The 20296-nt window shown below is 48.1% G+C and overlaps 1 protein-coding gene across 1 annotated transcript in view; it reads right to left on the bottom strand.

Moving 5' to 3' along the window:
• Window positions 1-20296, bottom strand: part of LOC112238656 (netrin receptor DCC-like) — a 115336-nt gene that overhangs the window by 49007 nt on the left and 46033 nt on the right. The window contains exons 6-9 of the mRNA XM_042302763.1: window positions 18530-18595; window positions 9350-9506; window positions 6368-6600; window positions 3519-3635 (exon numbers count right to left, since the gene is read on the bottom strand). Of these exons, the coding sequence (XP_042158697.1) occupies window positions 3519-3635; window positions 6368-6600; window positions 9350-9506; window positions 18530-18595 (573 nt within the window). The remainder of the gene's footprint in view (window positions 1-3518; window positions 3636-6367; window positions 6601-9349; window positions 9507-18529; window positions 18596-20296) is intronic.

Consider the following 20296-nt stretch of genomic DNA (forward strand, 5'->3'; position numbering starts at 1 on the left):
TATATATACATGTGTGTATGTATATATGTATATATATGTGTGTATATATGTGTATATATATGTCTATATATGTGTGTGTATATGCTTCTACTGAGAGAGGAGAGGAGAGGTAGGAGAGGTAGAGGAGAGGTAGAGGTGAGGAGAGGAGAGGTAGAGGTGAGGAGAGGTAGAGGTGAGGAGAGGAGAGGTAGAGGAGGAGAGGTTGAGGGGAGGAGAGGTAGAGGAGGAGAGGTTGAGGTTGAGGTGAGGAGAGGAGAGGTAGAGGAGAGGAGCGGTAGAGGAGAGGAGAGGAGAGGAGAGGTAGAGGTGAGGAGAGTTAGAGGAGGAGAGGTAGAGGTGAGGAGAGGTAGAGGTGAGGAGAGGGAGAGGAGACGTAGAGGTAGAGGAGAGGTAGAGGTGAGGAGAGGGAGAGGAGACGTAGAGGTAGAGGAGAGGTAGAGGTGAGGAGAGGTAAAGAAGAGGTAGAGGAGGAGAGGTAGAGGAGAGGTAGAGTAGGAGAGGTAGAGGAGAGGTAGAGGAGAGGAGAGGTAGAGGAGAGGTAGAGGAGAGGTAGAGGAGAGGAGAGGTAGAGGAGAGGAGAGGTAGAGGAGAGGACCCCTCTCACTGTTTTACTGCTGCAACCTCATATTTCTGATGAGAAGAGGTCATAATCTGAGTTGATCATCAGATTATGAGATTAGGATTAAATGGGTCTACAGAGTCAGTCCCAGATGATTAATCCAATTAAAATGATATTAGTGAGATGAATTGATGTCACTGTGTTATGTCAACATTCTAATTACGATGTGTTACTGTCTGAACTGTGGTCTAATTAAAATGACTACGGTGTTTACGACATTCCTTCATCCTTGGCTAATACATCTAACGTCACAACGTTGGCGGTGGTGCTGCGTCAGCATTCAGGACGATGTTAAAAACCCACATCTGTAACCTCCTCCTTTGGCCTCTTGTGTGTTTTAACAACAAACAAGGTGTTCTACAATACACATTACTGCACAGTAATTAACGAGCTGCCCCGATGAGGGTCTGGTTAAAGCACAGACAGAGTGGATGTACCATCTACAGTATATAGATCAACAGAAATAATCCTCGTCATCTTTCATAATCAAACAATCCAGACAATTATTCTCACAAGAACCCCTGGAAGAACGAAGCCAACTGAAATGTGTCCCTGTTCAGGTCCCTTAGAAGATTCTTGATGGTGGAAGGGACGTGAGACATGCAGTACCCTGCAGTGTGAGTGAGAGACCACAGTGTGTGTGTGTGTGTGTGTGTGTGCGTGTGTGTGTGTGTGTGTGTGTGGTGATCCCATGCTGTGCAACGGCTATCAGGAGTGTGATGGGCATGCCCACTAGGGTTCAGGTAGGTAACTACTGAGCATGCCCACTAGGGTTCAGGTAGGTAACTACTGAGCATGCCCACTAGGGTTCAGGTAGGTAACTACTGAAGCATGCCCACTAGGGTTCAGGTAGGTAACTACTGAAGCATGCCCACTAGGTTCAGGTAGGTAACTACTGAGCATGCCCACTAGGGTTCAGGTAGGTAACTACTGAGCATGCCCACTAGGGTTCAGGTAGGTAACTACTGAGCATGCCCACTAGGGTTCAGGTAGGTAACTACTGAGCATGCCCACTAGGGTTCAGGTAGGTAACTACTGAGCATGCCCACTAGGGTTCAGGTAGGTAACTACTGAGCATGCCCACTAGGGTTCAGGTAGGTAACTACTGAGCATGCCCACTAGGGTTCAGGTAGGTAACTACTGAGCATGCCCACTAGGGTTCAGGTAGGTAACTACTGAGCATGCCCACTAGGGTTCAGGTAGGTAACTACTGAGCATGCCCACTAGGGTTCAGGTAGGTAACTACTGAAGCATGCCCACTAGGGTTCAGGTAGGTAACTACTGAGCATGCCCACTAGGGTTCAGGTAGGTAACTACTGAGCATGCCCACTAGGGTTCAGGTAGGTAACTACTGAGCATGCCCACTAGGGTTCAGGTAGGTAACTACTGAGCATGCCCACTAGGGTTCAGGTAGGTAACTACTGAGCATGCCCACTAGGGTTCAGGTAGGTAACTACTGAGCATGCCCACTAGGGTTCAGGTAGGTAACTACTGAGCATGCCCACTAGGGTTCAGGTAGGTAACTACTCAGCATGCCCACTAGGGTTCAGGTAGGTAACTACTGAGCATGCCCACTAGGGTTCAGGTAGGTAACTGCTGAGCATGCCCACTAGGGTTCAGGTAGGTAACTACTGAGCATGCCCACTAGGTTCAGGTAGGTAACTACTCAGCATGCCAACTAGGGTTCAGGTAGGTAACTACTGAGCATGCCCACTAGGGTCCAGGTAGGTAACTGCTGAGCATGCCCACTAGGGTTCAGGTAGGTAACTACTGAGCATGCCAACTAGGGTTCAGCTAGGTAACTACTGAGCATGCCCACTAGGGTTCAGGTAGGTAACTACTGAGCATGCCCACTGGGGTTCAGGTAGGTAACTACTGAGCATGCCCACTAGGGTTCAGGTAGGTAACTACTGAGCATGCCCACTAGGGTTCAGGTAGGTAACTACTGAGCATGCCCACTAGGGTTCAGGTAGGTAACTACTGAGCATGCCCACTAGGGTTCAGGTAGGTAACTACTGAGCATGCCCACTGGGGTTCAGGTAGGTAACTACTGGACATGCCCACTATGGTTCAGGTAGGTAACTACTGAGCATGCCCACTAGGGTTCAGGTAGGTAACTACTGAGCATGCCCACTAGGGTTCAGGTAGGTAACTACTGAGCATGCCCACTAGGGTTCAGGTAGGTAACTACTGAGCATGCCCACTAGGGTTCAGGTAGGTAACTACTGAGCATGCCCACTAGGGTTCAGGTAGGTAACTACTGAGCATGCCCACTGGGGTTCAGGTAGGTAACTACTGAGCATGCCCACTATGGTTCAGGTAGGTAACTACTGAGCATGCCCACTAGGGTTCAGGTAGGTAACTACTGAGCATGCCACTAGGGTTCAGGTAGGTAACTACTGAGCATGCCCACTGGGGTTCAGGTATGTAACTACTGAGCATGCCCACTAGGGTTCAGGTAGGTAACTACTGAGCATGCCCACTAGGGTTCAGGTAGGTAACTACTGAGCATGCCCACTAGGGTTCAGGTATAACACAATGGGTATGTACCCTGTAGACACAGTGAGTCCCATGTCACTTTTCAGGATGGTAGTTGTTGTGCCGGATGGGAACGTGCTGTCTGATGGGTGCTCACAAATGGACAGTGTGGTCAGAGAGACCAATCACGTTCAACCAGTAATAAGGTTAAAGCAATCAGAATCCAACAACCGTAGCCTCCCTCCAGACCTGCTCAGTTTACAGTCCAGATTAGATTGCCTATGTTCAGTCTACAATCCAGATTAGACTGTCTGTCTATGTTCATTCTACAATCCAGATTAGACTGTCTGTCTATGTTCAGTCTACAATCCAGATTAGACTGTCTATGTTCAGTAGCGGACAGTGTGTGTTGTTAACTTACTGGTGTTGCTAGGCTGAGAGTCCATGGGGATCAACAGCTTGGTACGTGTCGCCCTCCTGTCAGCTAGAGAGCGCTCTAACGTTGAGATGCAGCTGGAAGCCTCATCGTTGTCTCCACCTGGAAGGAAAATCATTATTGTATGTATTGTCTATTTTTGAAGTTTTGTTGGCATTTTATTATTGTACTCAGGGATCCCTTGTAAATAAGATTCCTTTTTTCATTGGGATTCCACCTGTCTAAATGAACGGATACAGGGGGAAAAAAAGAAGAAGAAGGAGTTGAACCAATGATGAGTAGGGTCTAGGCAGGGGTCGGCAACCTTCAGGGGTCGGCAACCTTCAGGGGTCGGCAACCTTCAGGGGTCGGCAACCTTCAGGGGTCGGTAAATTTCAGGGGTCGGCAAACTTCAGGGGTCGGCAACCTTCAGGGGTCGGCAGCCTTCAGGGGTCGGCAAACTTCAGGGGTCGGCAACCTTCAGGGGTCGGCAACCTTCAGGGGTCGGCAACATTTAGGGGTCGGCAACCTTCAGGGGTCGGCAACCTTCAGTGGTCGGCAACCTTTAGGGGTCGGCAACCTTTAGGGGTCGGCAACCTTCAGGGGTCGGCAACCTTTAGGGGTCGGCAACCTTCAGGGGTCGGCAACCTTCAGGGGTCGGCAATCTTCAGGGGTCGTCAACCTTCAGGGGTCGGCAACATTTAGGGGTTGGCAACCTTTAGGGGTCGGCAACCTTCAGGGGTCGGCAACCTTCAGGGGTCGGCAACCTTTAGGGGTCGGCAACCTTTAGTGGTCGGCAAGCTTCAGGGGTCGGCAACCTTTAGGGGTCGGCAACCTTCAGGGGTCGGCAACCTTCAGGGGTCGGCAACCTTCAGGGGTCGGCAACCTTCAGGGGTCGGCAACCTTTAGTGGTCGGCAAGCTTCAGGGGTCGGCAACCTTTAGGGGTCGGCAACCTTCAGGGGTCGGCAACCTTCAGGGGTCGGCAACCTTCAGGGGTCGGCAACCTTTAGGGGTCGGCAACCTTCAGGGGTCGGCAACCTTCAGGGGTCGGCAACCTTTAGGGGTCGGCAACCTTTAGGGGTCGGCAACCTTCAGGGGTCGGCAACCTTCAGGGGTCGGCAACCTTCAGGGGTCGGCAACCTTCAGGGGTCGGCAACATTTATGACTTGAAGTAATTTTGGTTAAAAAAACAAAACAAATAAATAATAACAAGAAAACATTTTTTTTGAGGGATGCTGCACAAAAAAACTAAATGTGAGTCATTTTCGTGCCTAATAGAGTCAATATCTGATATTCAACACCCCAGATAGCAGTTGGCTCCAATTACCACGGAATCTAGTATTGGCTGAAGATGAGAGGGGAGAATTAAAGTGAACATACAGTAGGCTACAGCAGAGATGTTACATATTTGTTTTTTGTTGCAGAGAGGCTCCTTCTCATCATCCCTCAGCTCTTCCTCCTCCCTCTGGTTCGACCAAAAAAACACAAAAAAAGGGGGACACTGTCTTCCAGACGACGGAGAAACTCTAGTAGCTCTTCATTACTTCAGCCTCATGCACCTATTCAAGCTGCTGCTCCTATTACAAGAGAACGTGAAAATATTCTTTGATATTTATTAAAAAAGGACACAAGACGATAATAATAACACTATGTTGGGAAGTGGATAGGCTGGGATAAGGAGTTTATGGCTCATAAAAGGGTTGACAGTGGTGAATAAAATCTTAAACATGAATTCACTCGTAAAAACAGCAGCTCTCGGCTGTATTTGTTGACAGTTGTTCTCTAGCGATACGTTTTGAAATCTCACAATAGCGTCAACTTTCATGTGGGCTGGTGGAAGATGCAGACACAGTGATCTGATTGGCCCTGCAGTGGGCCCATAGGTGCACTTGATTTGCACTCAGGGACTGCCGGTAGGCGGAGTTTGTACTTTCAGGCACATGAAATGAAATGGTTCTAAATGAGGAACACTTTGACTATCCGGCGCCCAAGGGGGATCTAAAAATAACCAGGAAGTCGTGAGGGGGGAGGTTGAAGAGCTGCGTAAAGCTCAGGAGCCACGGGTTTGCCGACCCCTGGTCTGTGGAGTATGAGTTTAGTAGCCTCCCTCGGCAACCAAAGTGAGGAAAATAAACAAATACATTTGTATTCAGAACAGATTTAGACTATTATTGCCTTTACTGCCTTGTTAACTATAACACCAAAGTCCTCTATATCTGGATAAGAAATCAAATCGATAAAACATTCTGCATTTTCATATTATGAACAGAGATTTTATGAACAGAGATATTATGAACAGACATATTATGAACAGACATATTATGAACAGACATATTATGAACAGAGATATTATGAACAGAGATTTTATGAACAGACATATTATGAACAGACATATTATGAACAGCGATTTTATGAACAGAGATATTATGAACAGCGATTTTATGAACAGACATATTATGAACAGCGATATTATGAACAGACATATTATAGACATATTATGAACTCTCTATATTATGAAGAGAGATATTATGAACAACATCACAGAGAAACAGCCACCTTCAATGTGAAAAGATACTTTTAAAGAGAGAATGATGATAACAGAAGGTGACAATTTCCCCCTCAGAGACAGTTTATCCTTCTTCTCCCTTTTCTGATGCATTTTTTCCTTTTAAAACAATCGAGAATGTATTGTTTTGTTGATGGACCGCACAACTACAGACAGGCAGGAAACATGAAAGTTTTCAAAGAGTTGACAACATAACTAGTTACCATCTATTATTGGTGTCTATTGGTGTCAAGACATATTCCAAAAACACTCTGTCTTTACCATCACTAACATTCTGCCTGGTCTTACCTGAGTGGCTGCTCTTACTGCCCATCTGGCTCCCTGATTGGCTGTGACTGACAGACTGAGACCTGATATCCTGGATAGAACCCTGGATGGGCGAATCGCGTCCGGAGGGGGCGGCGCTGGCAGGCTTCTCCATGTTCTTCAGTTCCATCTCCTCATGATGGATCCACAGGTCTGGAGGTCTCAGGTCCTTCTGACTACCTTTTCTCTTCCCTGTACTGTGGGTGGCACGCTTCCTACAGACGGGAGGGAGAGGGAGAGAGTTAGAAAGAGACAAAGACAAAGATAGAAGTGATAAAAGAATATGAGAAAGGAGGGGGAGAGAGAGAGAATGCTTAGAGTGTAAGAAAGAGAGACAAAAGAGAGAGGAAGACGTGATAGAGAGGTTAGATGGACCCATGAGACATAGAGGGAGGGAGAGAGAGAGAGAAAGCTTAGAGTGTAAGAAAGAGAGACAAAAGAGAGAGGAAGACGTGATAGAGAGGTTAGATGGACCCATGAGACATAGAGGGAGGGAGAGAGGGAGTTTACTTTAGGGAACAGGAGAGGGCTCTGGGCGAGGACGGTACTTTAGATTAGGGGTTCCCAACCTAGGTGGCAAGTCACGATTGTTTCGCGATTGATTATACCGATCAAAAACTATGCATAAATCCGCGATGCTTTAGGCTAGAAACAATAAAATGCCAGAAGACGTGACAGATGTACATGGGAATATCTTTGGTTCGTCTCTATGACGTTCAGAAGCTGAGCTTACGACCTTCTAAAGTCGAGGACTCAGAGAAACGTGACGTTGCTTGGGAAGTAATCTGATACAATGTGTGACTCTGTCGCTATTAATTGATCTTTTCACTTCCTGTAAAAGAGAAGAGGTATAATTAAATGCAGGGTTCATATAAAAGTATAGCAATAAAACATGTTAGCGGATTTATTATTATACAGTGGGGGAAAAAAAGTATTTAGTCAGCCACCAATTGTGCAAGTTCTCCCACTTAAAAAGATGAGAGAGGCCTGTAGTTTTCATCATAGGTACACTTCAACTATGACAGACAAAATGAGATTTTTTTTCTCTCCAGAAAATCACATTGCAGGATTTTTAAAGATTTTTTTTTGCAAATTATGGTGGAAAATAAGTATTTGGTCACCTACAAACAAGCAGGATTTCTGGCTCTCACAGACCTGTAACTTCTTCTTTAAGAGGCTCCTCTGTCCTCCACTCGTTACCTGTATTAATGGCACCTGTTTGAACTTGTTATCAGTATAAAAGACACCTGTCCACAACATCAAACAGTCACACTCCAAACTCCACTATGGCCAAGACCAAAGAGCTGTCAAAGGACACCAGAAACAAAATTGTAGACCTTCACCAGGCTGAGAAGACTGAATCTGCAATAGGTAAGCAGCTTGGTTTGAAGAAATCACCTGTGGGAGCAATTATTAGGAAATGGAAGACATACAAGACCACTGATAATCTCCCTCGATCTGGGGCTCCACGCAGGATCTCACCCCGTGGGGTCAAAATGATCACAAGAACGGTGAGCAAAAATCCCAGAACCACACGGGGGACCTAGTGAATGACCTGCAGAGAGCTGGGACCAAAGTAACAAAGCCTACCATCAGTAACACACTACGCCGCCAGGGACTCAAATCCTGCAATGCCAGACGTGTCCCCCTGCTTAAGCCAGTACATGTCCAGGCCCGTCTGAAGTTTGCTAGAGAGCATTTGGATGATCCAGAAGAAAATTGGGAGAATGTCATATGATGAAACCAAAATATAACTTTTTGGTAAAAACTCAACTCGTCGGTTTGGAGGACACAGAATGCTGAGTTGCATCCAAAGAACACCACACACACACACACACACACACACACACACACACACACACACACACACACACACACACACACACACACACACACACGCGCACACTAACGAACTAGCTGAACTTTCGCTTTGCTTTCTCTCCCACACGTGTTGAAAGGATCTAATGAATAAAGTATCAGAAGGTCTTCACTAATAACAGGGTGTGTAAGATCTGTACTGTCAGAAGTCCAACTTACAGAACAAGACAGAGAATCTCTCTCTCTCTCCCTTCCTCCCCCACAACCCCTCCCTCCTCCCTCCCTGCCTCTCTCTCCCTCCATCCCTCCCCCTCCATCCCCCTCTCCCTCCCCCCCCTACATCCCCCTCTCCCTCCTCCCTCCCTCCCTCCTCCCTCCCTGCCTCTCCCTCCCTCCCTCCCTCCCTGCCTCTCTCTCCCTCCCTACCCCCTCCCTCCCCCTCTCCCTCCGTCCCCCCTCCCTCCCTCCCCCTCTCCCTCCCTCCTCCCCCTCTCCCTCTCTCCCTCCCTCCCTCCCCACTCCCTCCCTCTCTCTCCCTCAATCCCTCCCCCTCCCTCCCCCTCTCCCTCTCTCCCTCCCTCCCTCCCCACTCCCTCCCTCTCTCTCCCTCAATCCCTCCCCCTCCCTCCCCACTCCCTCCCTCTCTCTCCCTCAATCCCTCCCCCTCCCTCCCCCTCTCCCTCTCTCCCTCCCTCCCTCCCCACTCCCTCCCTCTCTCTCCCTCCATCCCTCCCCCTCCCTCCCCCTCTCCCTCCATCCCTCCCTCCTCTCAGATAACTAGCACTGTGTAAATATCAAACAGCTTTACGTAACGCGTTAACAGAGTGTCATCCCAGAGCTAAGGGTTGGAAAGGAGAGAAGATAAGCTACTAGCAAACTGCAGTAGAGTCCAAAAGCGTGTCCAAAATGACTCCCTATTACCTAAACAGTGCACTGCTTCTGTAGTGTAAAAAAATAATAATTGTGCACTTTAATGGGAATAGAGTGCTATTTGGGACTCAGCCCAACTGAGGGATATCTCCTCAGAGGTTCAACTGTTCTGTTCCCACGTCTCTAGAACAAAGAGAGTTTATAAAGAGGGGGGGGAACAGTTGTGAAAACATGGGGCCTGATGAGAGAAAAGGAGAAGAAGAAGGTCCATCTTACTTTCTCTGTTGTGCGGAGGAGCGCCGGGTGCAGATCAGCGCTACTATGACAACCACTACCACGGTAACGGCACCGACGGAGACCACGATGATGACCAGAAGGTTGCTGTTCTTCTGGGGAGTCACGCTGCCGTGAGGAGGACGCATCTGACCAATGTCTGGAATTACAACAGGGACAGGAAATAGGATCGTTGGACAAGAATGTTGAAAATTCTATATTTTTTTTCAAATAATAAATCGTGCAGTGTAAGACAGTTGGCTGATTGACTCCCCTCTGGAAATGAAAACAGAAATGGTTTGCACGTTCCAAGCACATCATTTGCTGCTCACATCCCTTTGAATGAGATACAGCGCTTAAAGTTGCATAACTAGAGATAGGGTACTATGCTTCCTTAATGTCTCCCACCCCTCCCCCACTGCCTGGTCCTGAGCGGTGAACAGCTGATGTGATCCTGAGAATTCGTAGGCGATCGAATAAACCCCCCCCCCCTGGACAACATCTACTCTACACACATCGATACGTACAAAGCTCTCCCTCCATTTGGCAAATCTGCTGTTGCTCTTTATATACTTGTTACTTCTATCTCTTATTTTGATCCATATATATATTTTTAACTACATTGTTGTTTAGGGGCTCGTAAGTAAACATTTCACTGTTGTATTCGGCACATTTAACCAGTCTATTCTCTATATACCAGAGATATTTCAACTCATTCACAACAATATAACCTCCCACCCGCTCAAGAGAAACACACTCGCTTCAACATACACTACTGCTTTTAGTTAAGTCTGTTCCTCTATAACGGGTGGGGGGTGGTGATTCTACACTGCGAATGCTAACGCAATTCTTGTCCTCTGCTTGTCTCCCGCTTCTAACTGTCGTTAATACACAAAATCATAATCACATCATGTCACTAAAACTGGGTCGAAACTGTACATTTTCCCTCGTCCACTTTTAATGCTGCAGCACATTGAAAACACTGGTGAAAAGTTCTGAGCAGCTGAACCAGTATGTTATGTACTGCTTGAGACACGCCAATCAGAGAACAGCGGGTGTTGGGGTGCAGTTAGAGAACAGCGGGTGTTGGGGTGTAGTTAGAGAACAGCGGGTGTTGGGGTGTAGTTAGAGAACAGCGGGTGTTGGGGTGTAGTTAGAGAACAGCGGGTGTTGGGGTGTAGTTAGAGAACAGCGGGTGTTGGGGTGTAGTTAGAGAACAGTGGGTGTTGGGGTGTAGTCAGAGAACAGTGGGTGTTGGGGTGTAGTTAGAGAACAGCGGGTGTTGGAGTGTAGTTAAAGACCAGCGGGTGTTGGAGTGTAGTTAAAGACCAGCGGGTGTTGGAGTGTAGTTAGAGAACAGTGGGTGTTGGAGTGTAGTTAAAGACCAGCGGGTGTTGGAGTGTAGTTAGAGAACAGCGGGTGTCGGAGTGTAGTTAGAGAACAGCGGGTGTCGGAGTGTAGTTAGAGAACAGCGGGTGTTGGAGTGTAGTTAGAGAACAGTGGGTGTTGGAGTGTAGTTAAAGACCAGCGGGTGTTGGAGTGTAGTTAGATAACAGCGGGTGTCGGAGTGTAGTTAGAGAACAGCGGGTGTCGGAGTGTAGTTAGAGAACAGCGGGTGTTGGGGTGTAGTCAGAGAACTATAGTCAGGGAACAGTGGGTGTTGGAGTGTAGTTAGAGAACAGTGGGTGTTGGAGTGTAGTTAGAGAACAGTGGGTGTTGGAGTGTAGTTAGATAACAGTGGGTGTTGGAGTGTAGTTAGAGAACAGTGGGTGTTGGAGTGTAGTTAGATAACAGTGGGTGTTGTTGTGTAGTTAGATAACAGCGGGTGTCGGAGTGTAGTTAGAGAACAGCGGGTGTTGGGGTGTAGTCAGAGAACTATAGTCAGGGAACAGTGGGTGTTGGAGTGTAGTTAGAGAACAGTGGGTGTTGGAGTGTAGTTAGAGAACAGTGGGTGTTGGGGTGTAGTTAGAGAACAGCGGGTGTTGGGGTGTAGTCAGAGAACAGTGGGTGTTGGATTGTAGTCAGAGAACAGTGGGTTTTGGAGTGTAGTCAGAGAACAGTGGGTGTTGGAGTGTAGTCAGAGAACAGTGGGTGTTGGAGTGTAGTCAGAGAACAGTGGGTTTTGGAGTGTAGTCAGAGAACAGTGGGTGTTGGAGTGTAGTCGGAGCACTAACAGACAGACTGTGTTCCCAAGCCCTGTTTCCTACAATACGTGTGTGTGTGTGGGTTTGTGTGTGTGTGGGTGTTTGGGCTTGTGTGTGTGTGGGTGTGTGGGTGTTTGGGTTTGTGTGTGTGGGTGTGTTCCTTTCAGTTCAAAACACCAGCTGTTCCCACACGGAAAATACCAAACACAGCAATGCAATAAGACACATTGAGAGAGCTATGCACATTTCCATCGGTGGTGTGTGTGGTGTGTGGTGTGGTGTGTGTGTGGTGTGTGTGTGTGTGTGGTGTGTGGTGTGTGTGTTGTGTGTGTGTGTGTGTGTGTGTGTGTGTGGTGTGTGTGTGTGTGTGTGTGTGTGTGTGGTGTGGTGTGTGTGTGTGTGTGTGTGTGTGTGTGTGGTGTGTGTGTGTGGTGTGTGGTGTGTGTGATGTGTGGTGTGTGTGTGTGTGGTGTGTGGTGTGTGTGTTGTGTGTGGTGTGTGGTGTGTGTGTGTGTGGTGTGTGTGGTGTGTGTGTGTGTGTGTGTGTGTGTGGTGTGTGGTGTGTGTGTGTGTGTGTGTGTGTGTGTGTGTGTGTGTGTGTGTGTGTGTGTGTGTGTGTGTGTGTGTGTGTGTGTGTGTGCGTGTGCTTGCTGCTATCAGTCCCGTGCTCCCTCTGAGTGTCCATGGGGGGGGGGTTACTGTGAAGGAAAGGATTGATTCACTGTGCTGCCTCCAAGCCCCCAGACCGACACAAGGCTTCTCCACGCCACTCCTGTCAAGGTCACAATAACGGGGTGATGGAGAATGTCATCAATTCAACCTGTCCCTCCATTCACTTTCACCGCCCCGCCGTCTCAAAGAAACTGACAGATATACTGAAGCTTTTAACTCCCCTGTACTTAATTACCAAGCTTTTAACCCCCCCTGTACTTAATTACCAAGTGTTCATCCAGCGGACGTAGACAACCCATCTCCTCTGGGCCGAGGTAAGGACTGCATCCCAAAAGACAGCTCTAGTCTCTATAGTGCACTACTTTCAACCAGGGGCCCAGAGGGTCATTTGAGAGGCCGCCATAGAGTGTAGACTGTATTCCATTAGGGTTAATACAACAAACCTCGTCATTAGACCTTCAGGCTACGAGGTCCGTCTATCAGCTACTCAAACAGAATGGCCTACACGGTACAAAACGTGTGTGTGTGTGTGTCTATATATACAATATCATTCAACATTTTGGACACCTACTCATTCACGGGTTTAACTTTATTTTATTCTACATTGTAGAAGACTCTGGTTCTTCCTTTCCTGTGGCGGTCCTCATGAGAGACAGGTAACTCTAATGAACTTATCCTCTGCAGTAGAGGTAACTCTGGGTCTTCCTTTCCTGTGGCGGTCCTCATGAGAGACAGTTTCATCATAGCGCTTGATATTTTTTTGCGACGGCACTTGAAGAAATTTTCAATGTTCATGTCTCAAATGATGTACTGTCGTTTCTCTTTGCTTATTTGAGCTGGTCTTTTACTAAATGGGGATATCTTCTGTATACCACCCCTACCTTGTCACAACACAACTGATTGGCACAAATGCATTAAGAAGGAAATAAATTCCACAAATTAACTTTTGTCAAGGCACACCTGTTAATTGAAATGCATTCCAGGTGACTACCTCATGAAGCTGGTTGAGAGAATGCCAAGAGCGTGCAAAGCTGACATCAAGGTAAAGGGTGGCTACTTTGAAGAATCTCAAATAGAAAATATATTTTGATTTGTTTAACACTTTTTTTAGTTAGTACAAGATTCCATATGTGTTATTTCATAGTTTTGATCTCTTCACTGTTATTCTATAAAGTAGAAAATAGTAAAAATAAAGAAAACACTGGAATGGGTAGGTGTGTCAAAACTGTTGACTGGTACTGTGTGTATATGTATATAGTTTAGAGAACCTGTAGAATATTCCAGAACACACACATGTTCTGGAATATTCTACAATTTCTGTTGTAAACTAATTCCCTTGGTAATATCAGAATGCTATTCTTTGTTAGTGCATCTGATAATCAACATGTTGTACAATTCCACGGTCTTACAACCACCTCACCAGTTTAACTTACTGAAGATCAAATGACCTGTCAAACGCAGATAAAACAACGTGAAAGCAGACTAACCTCAGTAGCCTTTGAACAACAACAGTAAATGAAAAGGTTGTTTTTTTGTGTTAGTGTCTGTGTAGCTAGGTTAACCCACAAGGAACAACAACATCCCAGACCCATTACAAGATAGAACTGCTATCATCCCAGCAGGATAACAAAGCCTTTTACACAGGTAAAGCATTTGAACACATTTTTCTGCACATACTCTTGTAAAAACCAATTACATTACATTCACATTGACACACTCGTGTTGCTGGCAAAACAACATTAACAGCAAATATTTGATTCCTAGAGTACTATAGCTTTTATTTACAATAACACAGCAGCTGATGTTAACGTGAGTTGTTTTGATGAAGGATTGACTAGCAGTATGCTGGTACCCTGCCCTTACCCGTGACCTTCTGTTCCTACCCTAACCTTACCCGTGACCTTCAGGCCCTACCCTGCCCTTACCCGTGACCTTCTGTTCCTACCCTAACCTTACCCGTGACCTTCAGGCCCTACCCTGCCCTCACCCGTGACCTTCTGTTCCTACCCTAACCTTACCCGTGACCTTCAGGCCCTACCCTGCCCTTACCCGTGACCTTCAGGCCCTACCCTGCCCAAACCCACAACGTTCAGCCCTTACCCTACCCAGACCCACAACGTTCAGCCCTTACCCTACCCAGACCCACAACGTTCAGCCCTTACCCTACCCAGACCCACAACGTTCAGGCCCTACCCTACCCAGGCCCGCGATGTTCAGGCCCTACCCTAACCAGGCCCGCGATGTTCAGGACCTACCCTAACCAGGCCCAGAAAGTTCAGGTCCTACCCTAACCAGGCCCCCAACGTTCAGGCCCTACCCTAACCAGGCCCACAACGTTCAGGCCCTACCCTAACCAGGCCCACAACGTTCAGGCCCTACCCTAACCAGGCCCACGACGTTCAGGTCCTACCCTAACCAGGCCCAGAAAGTTCAGGCCCTACCCCGCTCAGGCCCGATTGCTTCTGCCAAATTTAAGATCCAGCCCGAAACCCAAAACCAGAAATAACTTCCTCCATTAGTAAATCCATTAGCTGTTCCTCTCTGTGACGCAGCTCACTCTGCATGCACTCTGCTCATGGTGGCTCTGAGTCTGTCAGTATCCATAGCAACGGCTACGCTTGGGCTGCTCTCCTCAATGACGTGACATGAGAGAGCAGTTAGCAGTTAGCTACTTTTCATCACTCTAAAACTGGGCCGTTTTCTCATGCATCAGGAGCACGAGCAAATGACCCAGGATCAAAATGTTAGTATTCAATTCAGTGATACCTGAAAAAAACCAGGCTCTACTCGGCCCTAACCCTCAGGTCGAATAGCAGAGCTCTAAACTCTGGCCTCGACTGGAGGAGCAGCCTTAGAAGAATCCATCTTGGTCTGTCCTCTAGGTTTAACATGGTGACATGTTCACATTGGGATTCAACAGTCATCTTTAAAAAACAAACATTTTTTTTAAATTCTTCAATAATTATCCGGTCTAGCCGTCTCAACACTAGCTATTACAGCAGAAATATCAGTTAATATGTGAGAGTGCCTCAGACCCATCGTCCTGGTAACACACTGTACATGTCCCAAATGGCACCCTATTCTGAACATGGTGCACTACTTTAGACCAGAGCCCTATTCCCTATATAGTGCACTACTTTAGACCAGAGCCCTATTCCCTATATAGTGCACTACTTTAGACCAGAGCCCTATTCCCTATATAGTGCACTACTTTAGACCAGAGCCCTATTCCCTATATAGTGCACTACTTTAGACCAGAGCCCTATTCCCTATATAGTGCACTACTTTAGACCAGGGCCCTATTCCCTATATAGTGCACTACTTTAGACCAGAGCCCTATTCCCTATATAGTGCACTACTTTAGACCAGGGCCCTATTCCCTATATAGTGCACTACTTTAGACCAGAGCCCTATTCCCTATATAGTGCACTACTTTAGACCAGAGCCCTATTCCCTATATAGTGCACTACTTTAGACCAGAGCCCTATTCCCTATATAGTGCACTACTTTAGACCAGAGCCCTATTCCCTATATAGTGCACTACTATAGACCAGAGCCCTATTCCCTATATAGTGCACTACTTTAGACCAGAGCCCTATTCCCTATATAGTGCACTACTTTAGACCAGAGCTCTATATAGTGCACTACTATAGATCAGAGCCCTATTCCCTATATAGTGCACTACTTTAGACCAGTGCCCTATTCCCTATATAGTGCACTACTTTAGACCAGAGCCCTATTCCCTATATAGTGCACTACTTTAGACCAGAGCCCTATTCCCTATATAGTGCACTACTATAGACCAGAGCCCTATTCCCTATATAGTGCACTACTTTAGACCAGAGCCCTATTCCCTATATAGTGCACTACTTTAGACCAGAGCTCTATATAGTGCACTACTATAGATCAGAGCCCTATTCCCTATATAGTGCACTACTTTAGACCAGAGCCCTATTCCCTATATAGTGCACTACTTTAGACCAGTGCCCTATTCCCTATATAGTGCACTACTTTAGACCAGAGCCCTATTCCCTATATAGTGTACTAATTCAGACCAGAGCCCTATTCCCTATATAGTGCACTACTTTAGACCAGAGCCCTAGTCAAAAGGAATATATATTTTGGGACACAGACATTGGTTAATGACGCTGACGCTAGACTTCAATTCCAGTCGGGTTCCGCGTCGATGCTCATCTGCTATATTAGGGTTATTTCAACAGTATTATCTCCTATTCATTAAGATGCTTTGCAGATGATTTTCAGGATGGAATCCCAACGTTCCCAGGCGAAAAGAAACACAGATTGCACACATGAGATCTTTCAGACTGGGTTAGGATAAAAATAGACCCGTCTAGGAGTGGGGCAGATGTATTGGATTGTTTAATAAGTAACTAGGTAGGCTAACGATAGTAGAACATGAACACAATCCGGAACATCTAGGAATATTCTAAGAATGTTAAGTAGAACTAAAGAAAACAGGAAAGACAAAGGAGATTAGTCTCAGTCCCACAACACCTGAGCAGTCCCGTCTCTGGGACAGGATAAATGACTCGTCCACTGCTCAGGGTCACAAGTCTGGGCATCCAGCTAGTATAATTACTGCACACCTAGGGCACAGTTGCACACTATTCCCTATGTAGTGCACTACTTTTAACCAGAGCCCAGGCAGTTTGGACAATATGTGCGCCAACTTGACGGTCCAAAGTAATGCACTGCATAGGGAATAGGGTGCCATCAGGGACACAGGCTCTGTTTCACACTGCTCCTGTCCATTGAGAACCAGGTACAATACACGGAGGGTCTGTGCTTCATCAGTGAACTCTGACCTCTATCATGCTGGAAGGCAACAGGCTCAACCATCTGCTCCTAATCAGAAGGACAGATAGAAGCCACCGGTTTCCTCCTAATTCATCCCAGCAGGCATTGCAGTGGGTCAGTGAGCACGCTGTCATACCAGCGAGCCCCGCCGATCCCTGGCGACGTTCTGCCAACACTCTCAAGTATGATTACAGATTACAGCGGGCATGTGTGTGTGTGCAGCTTGTTATCATATACATGACTCAGGCTGGATCGGGTTAGGGTTTCTCAGACTGGATCGGGTTAGGGTTAGTCAGACTGGATCGGGTTACTCAGACTGGATAGGGTTACTCAGACTGGATAGGGTTAGTCAGACTGGACAGGGTTAGGGTTACTCAGACTGGATAGGGTTAGTCAGACTGGATAGGGTTAGTCAGACTGGATAGGATTAGTCAGACTAGATAGGATTACTCAGACTGGATAGGGTTAGGGTTAGTCAGACTGGATAGGGTTAGTCAGACTGGACAGGGTTAGCGTTAGTCAAACTGGATAGGGTTACTCAGACTGGATAGGGTTAGGGTTAGTCAGACTGGACAGGGTTAGGGTTACTCAGACTGGATAGTGTTAGGGATTCTCAGACTGGATCGGGTTACTGAGACTGGATAGGGTTACTCAGACTGGATAGGCTTACTGAGACTGGATAGGGTTACTGAGACTGGATAGGCTTACTGAGACTGGATTACTCCTGCTCCCTCCCTCCCTCTCTAGTCTACCCCTCCTTCCCTCCCTCTCTAGTCTACCCCTCCTTCTCTCCCTCTCTAGTCTACCCCTCCTTCCCTCCCTCTGTAGTCTACCCCTCCTTCCCTCCCTCTCTAGTCTACCCCTCCTTCCCTCCCTCTCTAGTCTACCCCTCCTTCTCTCCCTCTCTAGTCTACCCCTCCTTCTCTCCCTCTCTAGTCTACCCCTCCTTCTCTCGCTCTCTAGTCTACCCCTCCTTCCCTCCCTCTCTAGTCTACCCCTCCTTCTCTCCCTCTCTAGTGTACCCCTCCCTCCCTTCCCCTGCTCATAAACCTACAGGCTGTAATGATATGCTAGTCCTTAATTAACAGACAGATTTCCCAACAGAGACAACTCCACAGCCTGCCGTGTGTATGTGTGCATGTGCACAGAGCCTTTGTTTATCTAGTCAACTAGTCTATAGTTCCCAGAGCCGTTTCCTGGTCTGGGACCAGAGAGACTAGGTGATGTCACAGTAGGGAGCCGTTTCCAGGTCTGGGACCAGAGAGACTAGGTGATGTCACAGTAGGGAGCCGTTTCCTGTGAAATCGGTGAAATCAACTCGTTTTCCCAGACCTTGTGCATGGCACAACAGAACCAAATGCAAAAGTCTCCCAAAAAATAACTCACCCACTCACATGACACTCCTGACAGGCTAAAACCAACAATCAAAGTATTTGAAAGAAGTCAAATAGTATTTGAACCCAGGTCTAGTATAGTTATCTCTGAACACAGCACAGGGCGGTAACACTTTTACAATAGGGAGCAGTTAAGGCTGTGTGGGGGTGCTTACCGTTCAAACTGCTCCTATCAATCAGGTTGTTGTCAGAAGGCCAGTAGCCGCCATCTCCATGGCGACCTGTACAACAGAAAAAGAGTGGGGGTGAGCAGGGATAGAGAGAGAGAGAGAGAGAGAGGAGGGGAAGGGAGAGAGAGAGAGAGAGGGGAGGGGAAGGGAGAGAGAGAGGAGGGGAAGGGAGAGAGAGAGCAGGGAAAGGGAAAGGGAGACAGAGAGAAGGGAGAGAGAGAGAGCAGGGGAAGGGAGAGAGAGCGAGATGTGGGAGGGAGAGAGAGAGCAGGGGAAGGGAGAGAGAGAGAGAGAGAGAGCAGGGAGAGAGAGAGAGCAGGGAGAGAGAGAGAGCAAGGGAAGGGAGAGAGAGAGAGCAGGGGAAGGGAGAGAGAGAGAGAGAGAGCAGGGAGAGAGAGAGAGCAGGGAGAGAGAGAGAGCAAGGGAAGGGAGAGAGAGAGAGCAGGGAGAGAGAGAGAGCAAGGGAAGGGAGAGAGAGAGCAGGGAGAGAGAGAGAGCAGGGAGAGAGAGAGAGCAAGGGAAGGGAGAGAGAGAGAGCAGGGGAAGGGAGAGAGAGAGAGCAGGGGAAGGTAGAGAGAGCAAGGGAAGGGAGAGAGAGCAAGGGAAGGGAGAGAGAGAGAGAGCAGGGGAATTGAGAGAGAGAGAGCAGGGAGAGAGAAAGAGCAAGGGTAGGGAGAGAGAGCAAGGGAAGGGAGAGAGAGAGCAGGGAGAGAGAGAGAGCAGGGAGAGAGAGAGCAAGGGAAGGGAGAGAGAGAGAGCAGGGGAAGGGAGAGAGAGAGAGCAGGGGAAGGGAGAGAGAGAGAGCAGGGGAAGGGAGAGAGAGAGAGCAGGAGAAGGGAGAGAGAGAGCAGGGGAAGGGAGAGAGAGAGAGCAGGGGAAGGGAGAGAGAGAGCAGGGGAAGGGAGAGAGAGAGAGCAGGGGAAGGGAGAGAGAGAGCAGGGAAGGGAGAGAGAGAGAGCAGGGAGAGAGAGAGAGCAGGGGAAGGGAGAGAGAGAGAGCAGGGGAAGGGAGAGAGAGAGCAGGAGAAGGGAGAGAGAGAGAGCAGGGGAAGGGAGAGAGAGAGAGCAGGGGAAGGGAGAGAGAGAGCAGGGGAAGGGAGAGAGAGAGAGCAGGGAGAGAGAGAGAGCAGGGGAAGGGAGAGAGAGAGAGCAGGGGAAGGGAGAGAGAGCAAGTGAAGGGAGAGAGAGCAAGGGAAGGGAGAGAGAGAGCAGGGAAAGGGAGAGAGAGAGAGCAGGGGAAGGTAGAGAGAGAGCAGGGAGAGAGAGAGCAAGGAAAGGGAGAGAGAGAGCAGGGGAGGGAGAGAGAGAGAGCAGGGAGAGAGAGAGAGATGAAGGGAAGGGAGAGAGAGAGAGCAGGGGAAGGGAGAGAGAGAGAGAGAGAGCAGGGAGAGAGAGAGAGCAGGGAGAGAGAGAGAGCAAGGGAAGGGAGAGAGAGAGAGCAGGGAGAGAGAGAGAGCAAGGGAAGGGAGAGAGAGAGCAGGGAGAGAGAGAGAGCAGGGAGAGAGAGAGCAAGGGAAGGGAGAGAGAGAGAGCAGGGGAAGGGAGAGAGAGAGAGCAGGGGAAGGTAGAGAGAGCAAGGGAAGGGAGAGAGAGCAAGGGAAGGGAGAGAGAGAGAGAGCAGGGGAATTGAGAGAGAGAGAGCAGGGAGAGAGAAAGAGCAAGGGTAGGGAGAGAGAGCAAGGGAAGGGAGAGAGAGAGCAGGGAGAGAGAGAGAGCAGGGAGAGAGAGAGCAAGGGAAGGGAGAGAGAGAGAG

The sequence above is a fragment of the Oncorhynchus tshawytscha genome, linkage group LG20, assembly GCF_018296145.1.
Source record: "Oncorhynchus tshawytscha isolate Ot180627B linkage group LG20, Otsh_v2.0, whole genome shotgun sequence".
Classification (NCBI taxonomy): Eukaryota; Metazoa; Chordata; class Actinopteri; order Salmoniformes; family Salmonidae; genus Oncorhynchus; species Oncorhynchus tshawytscha.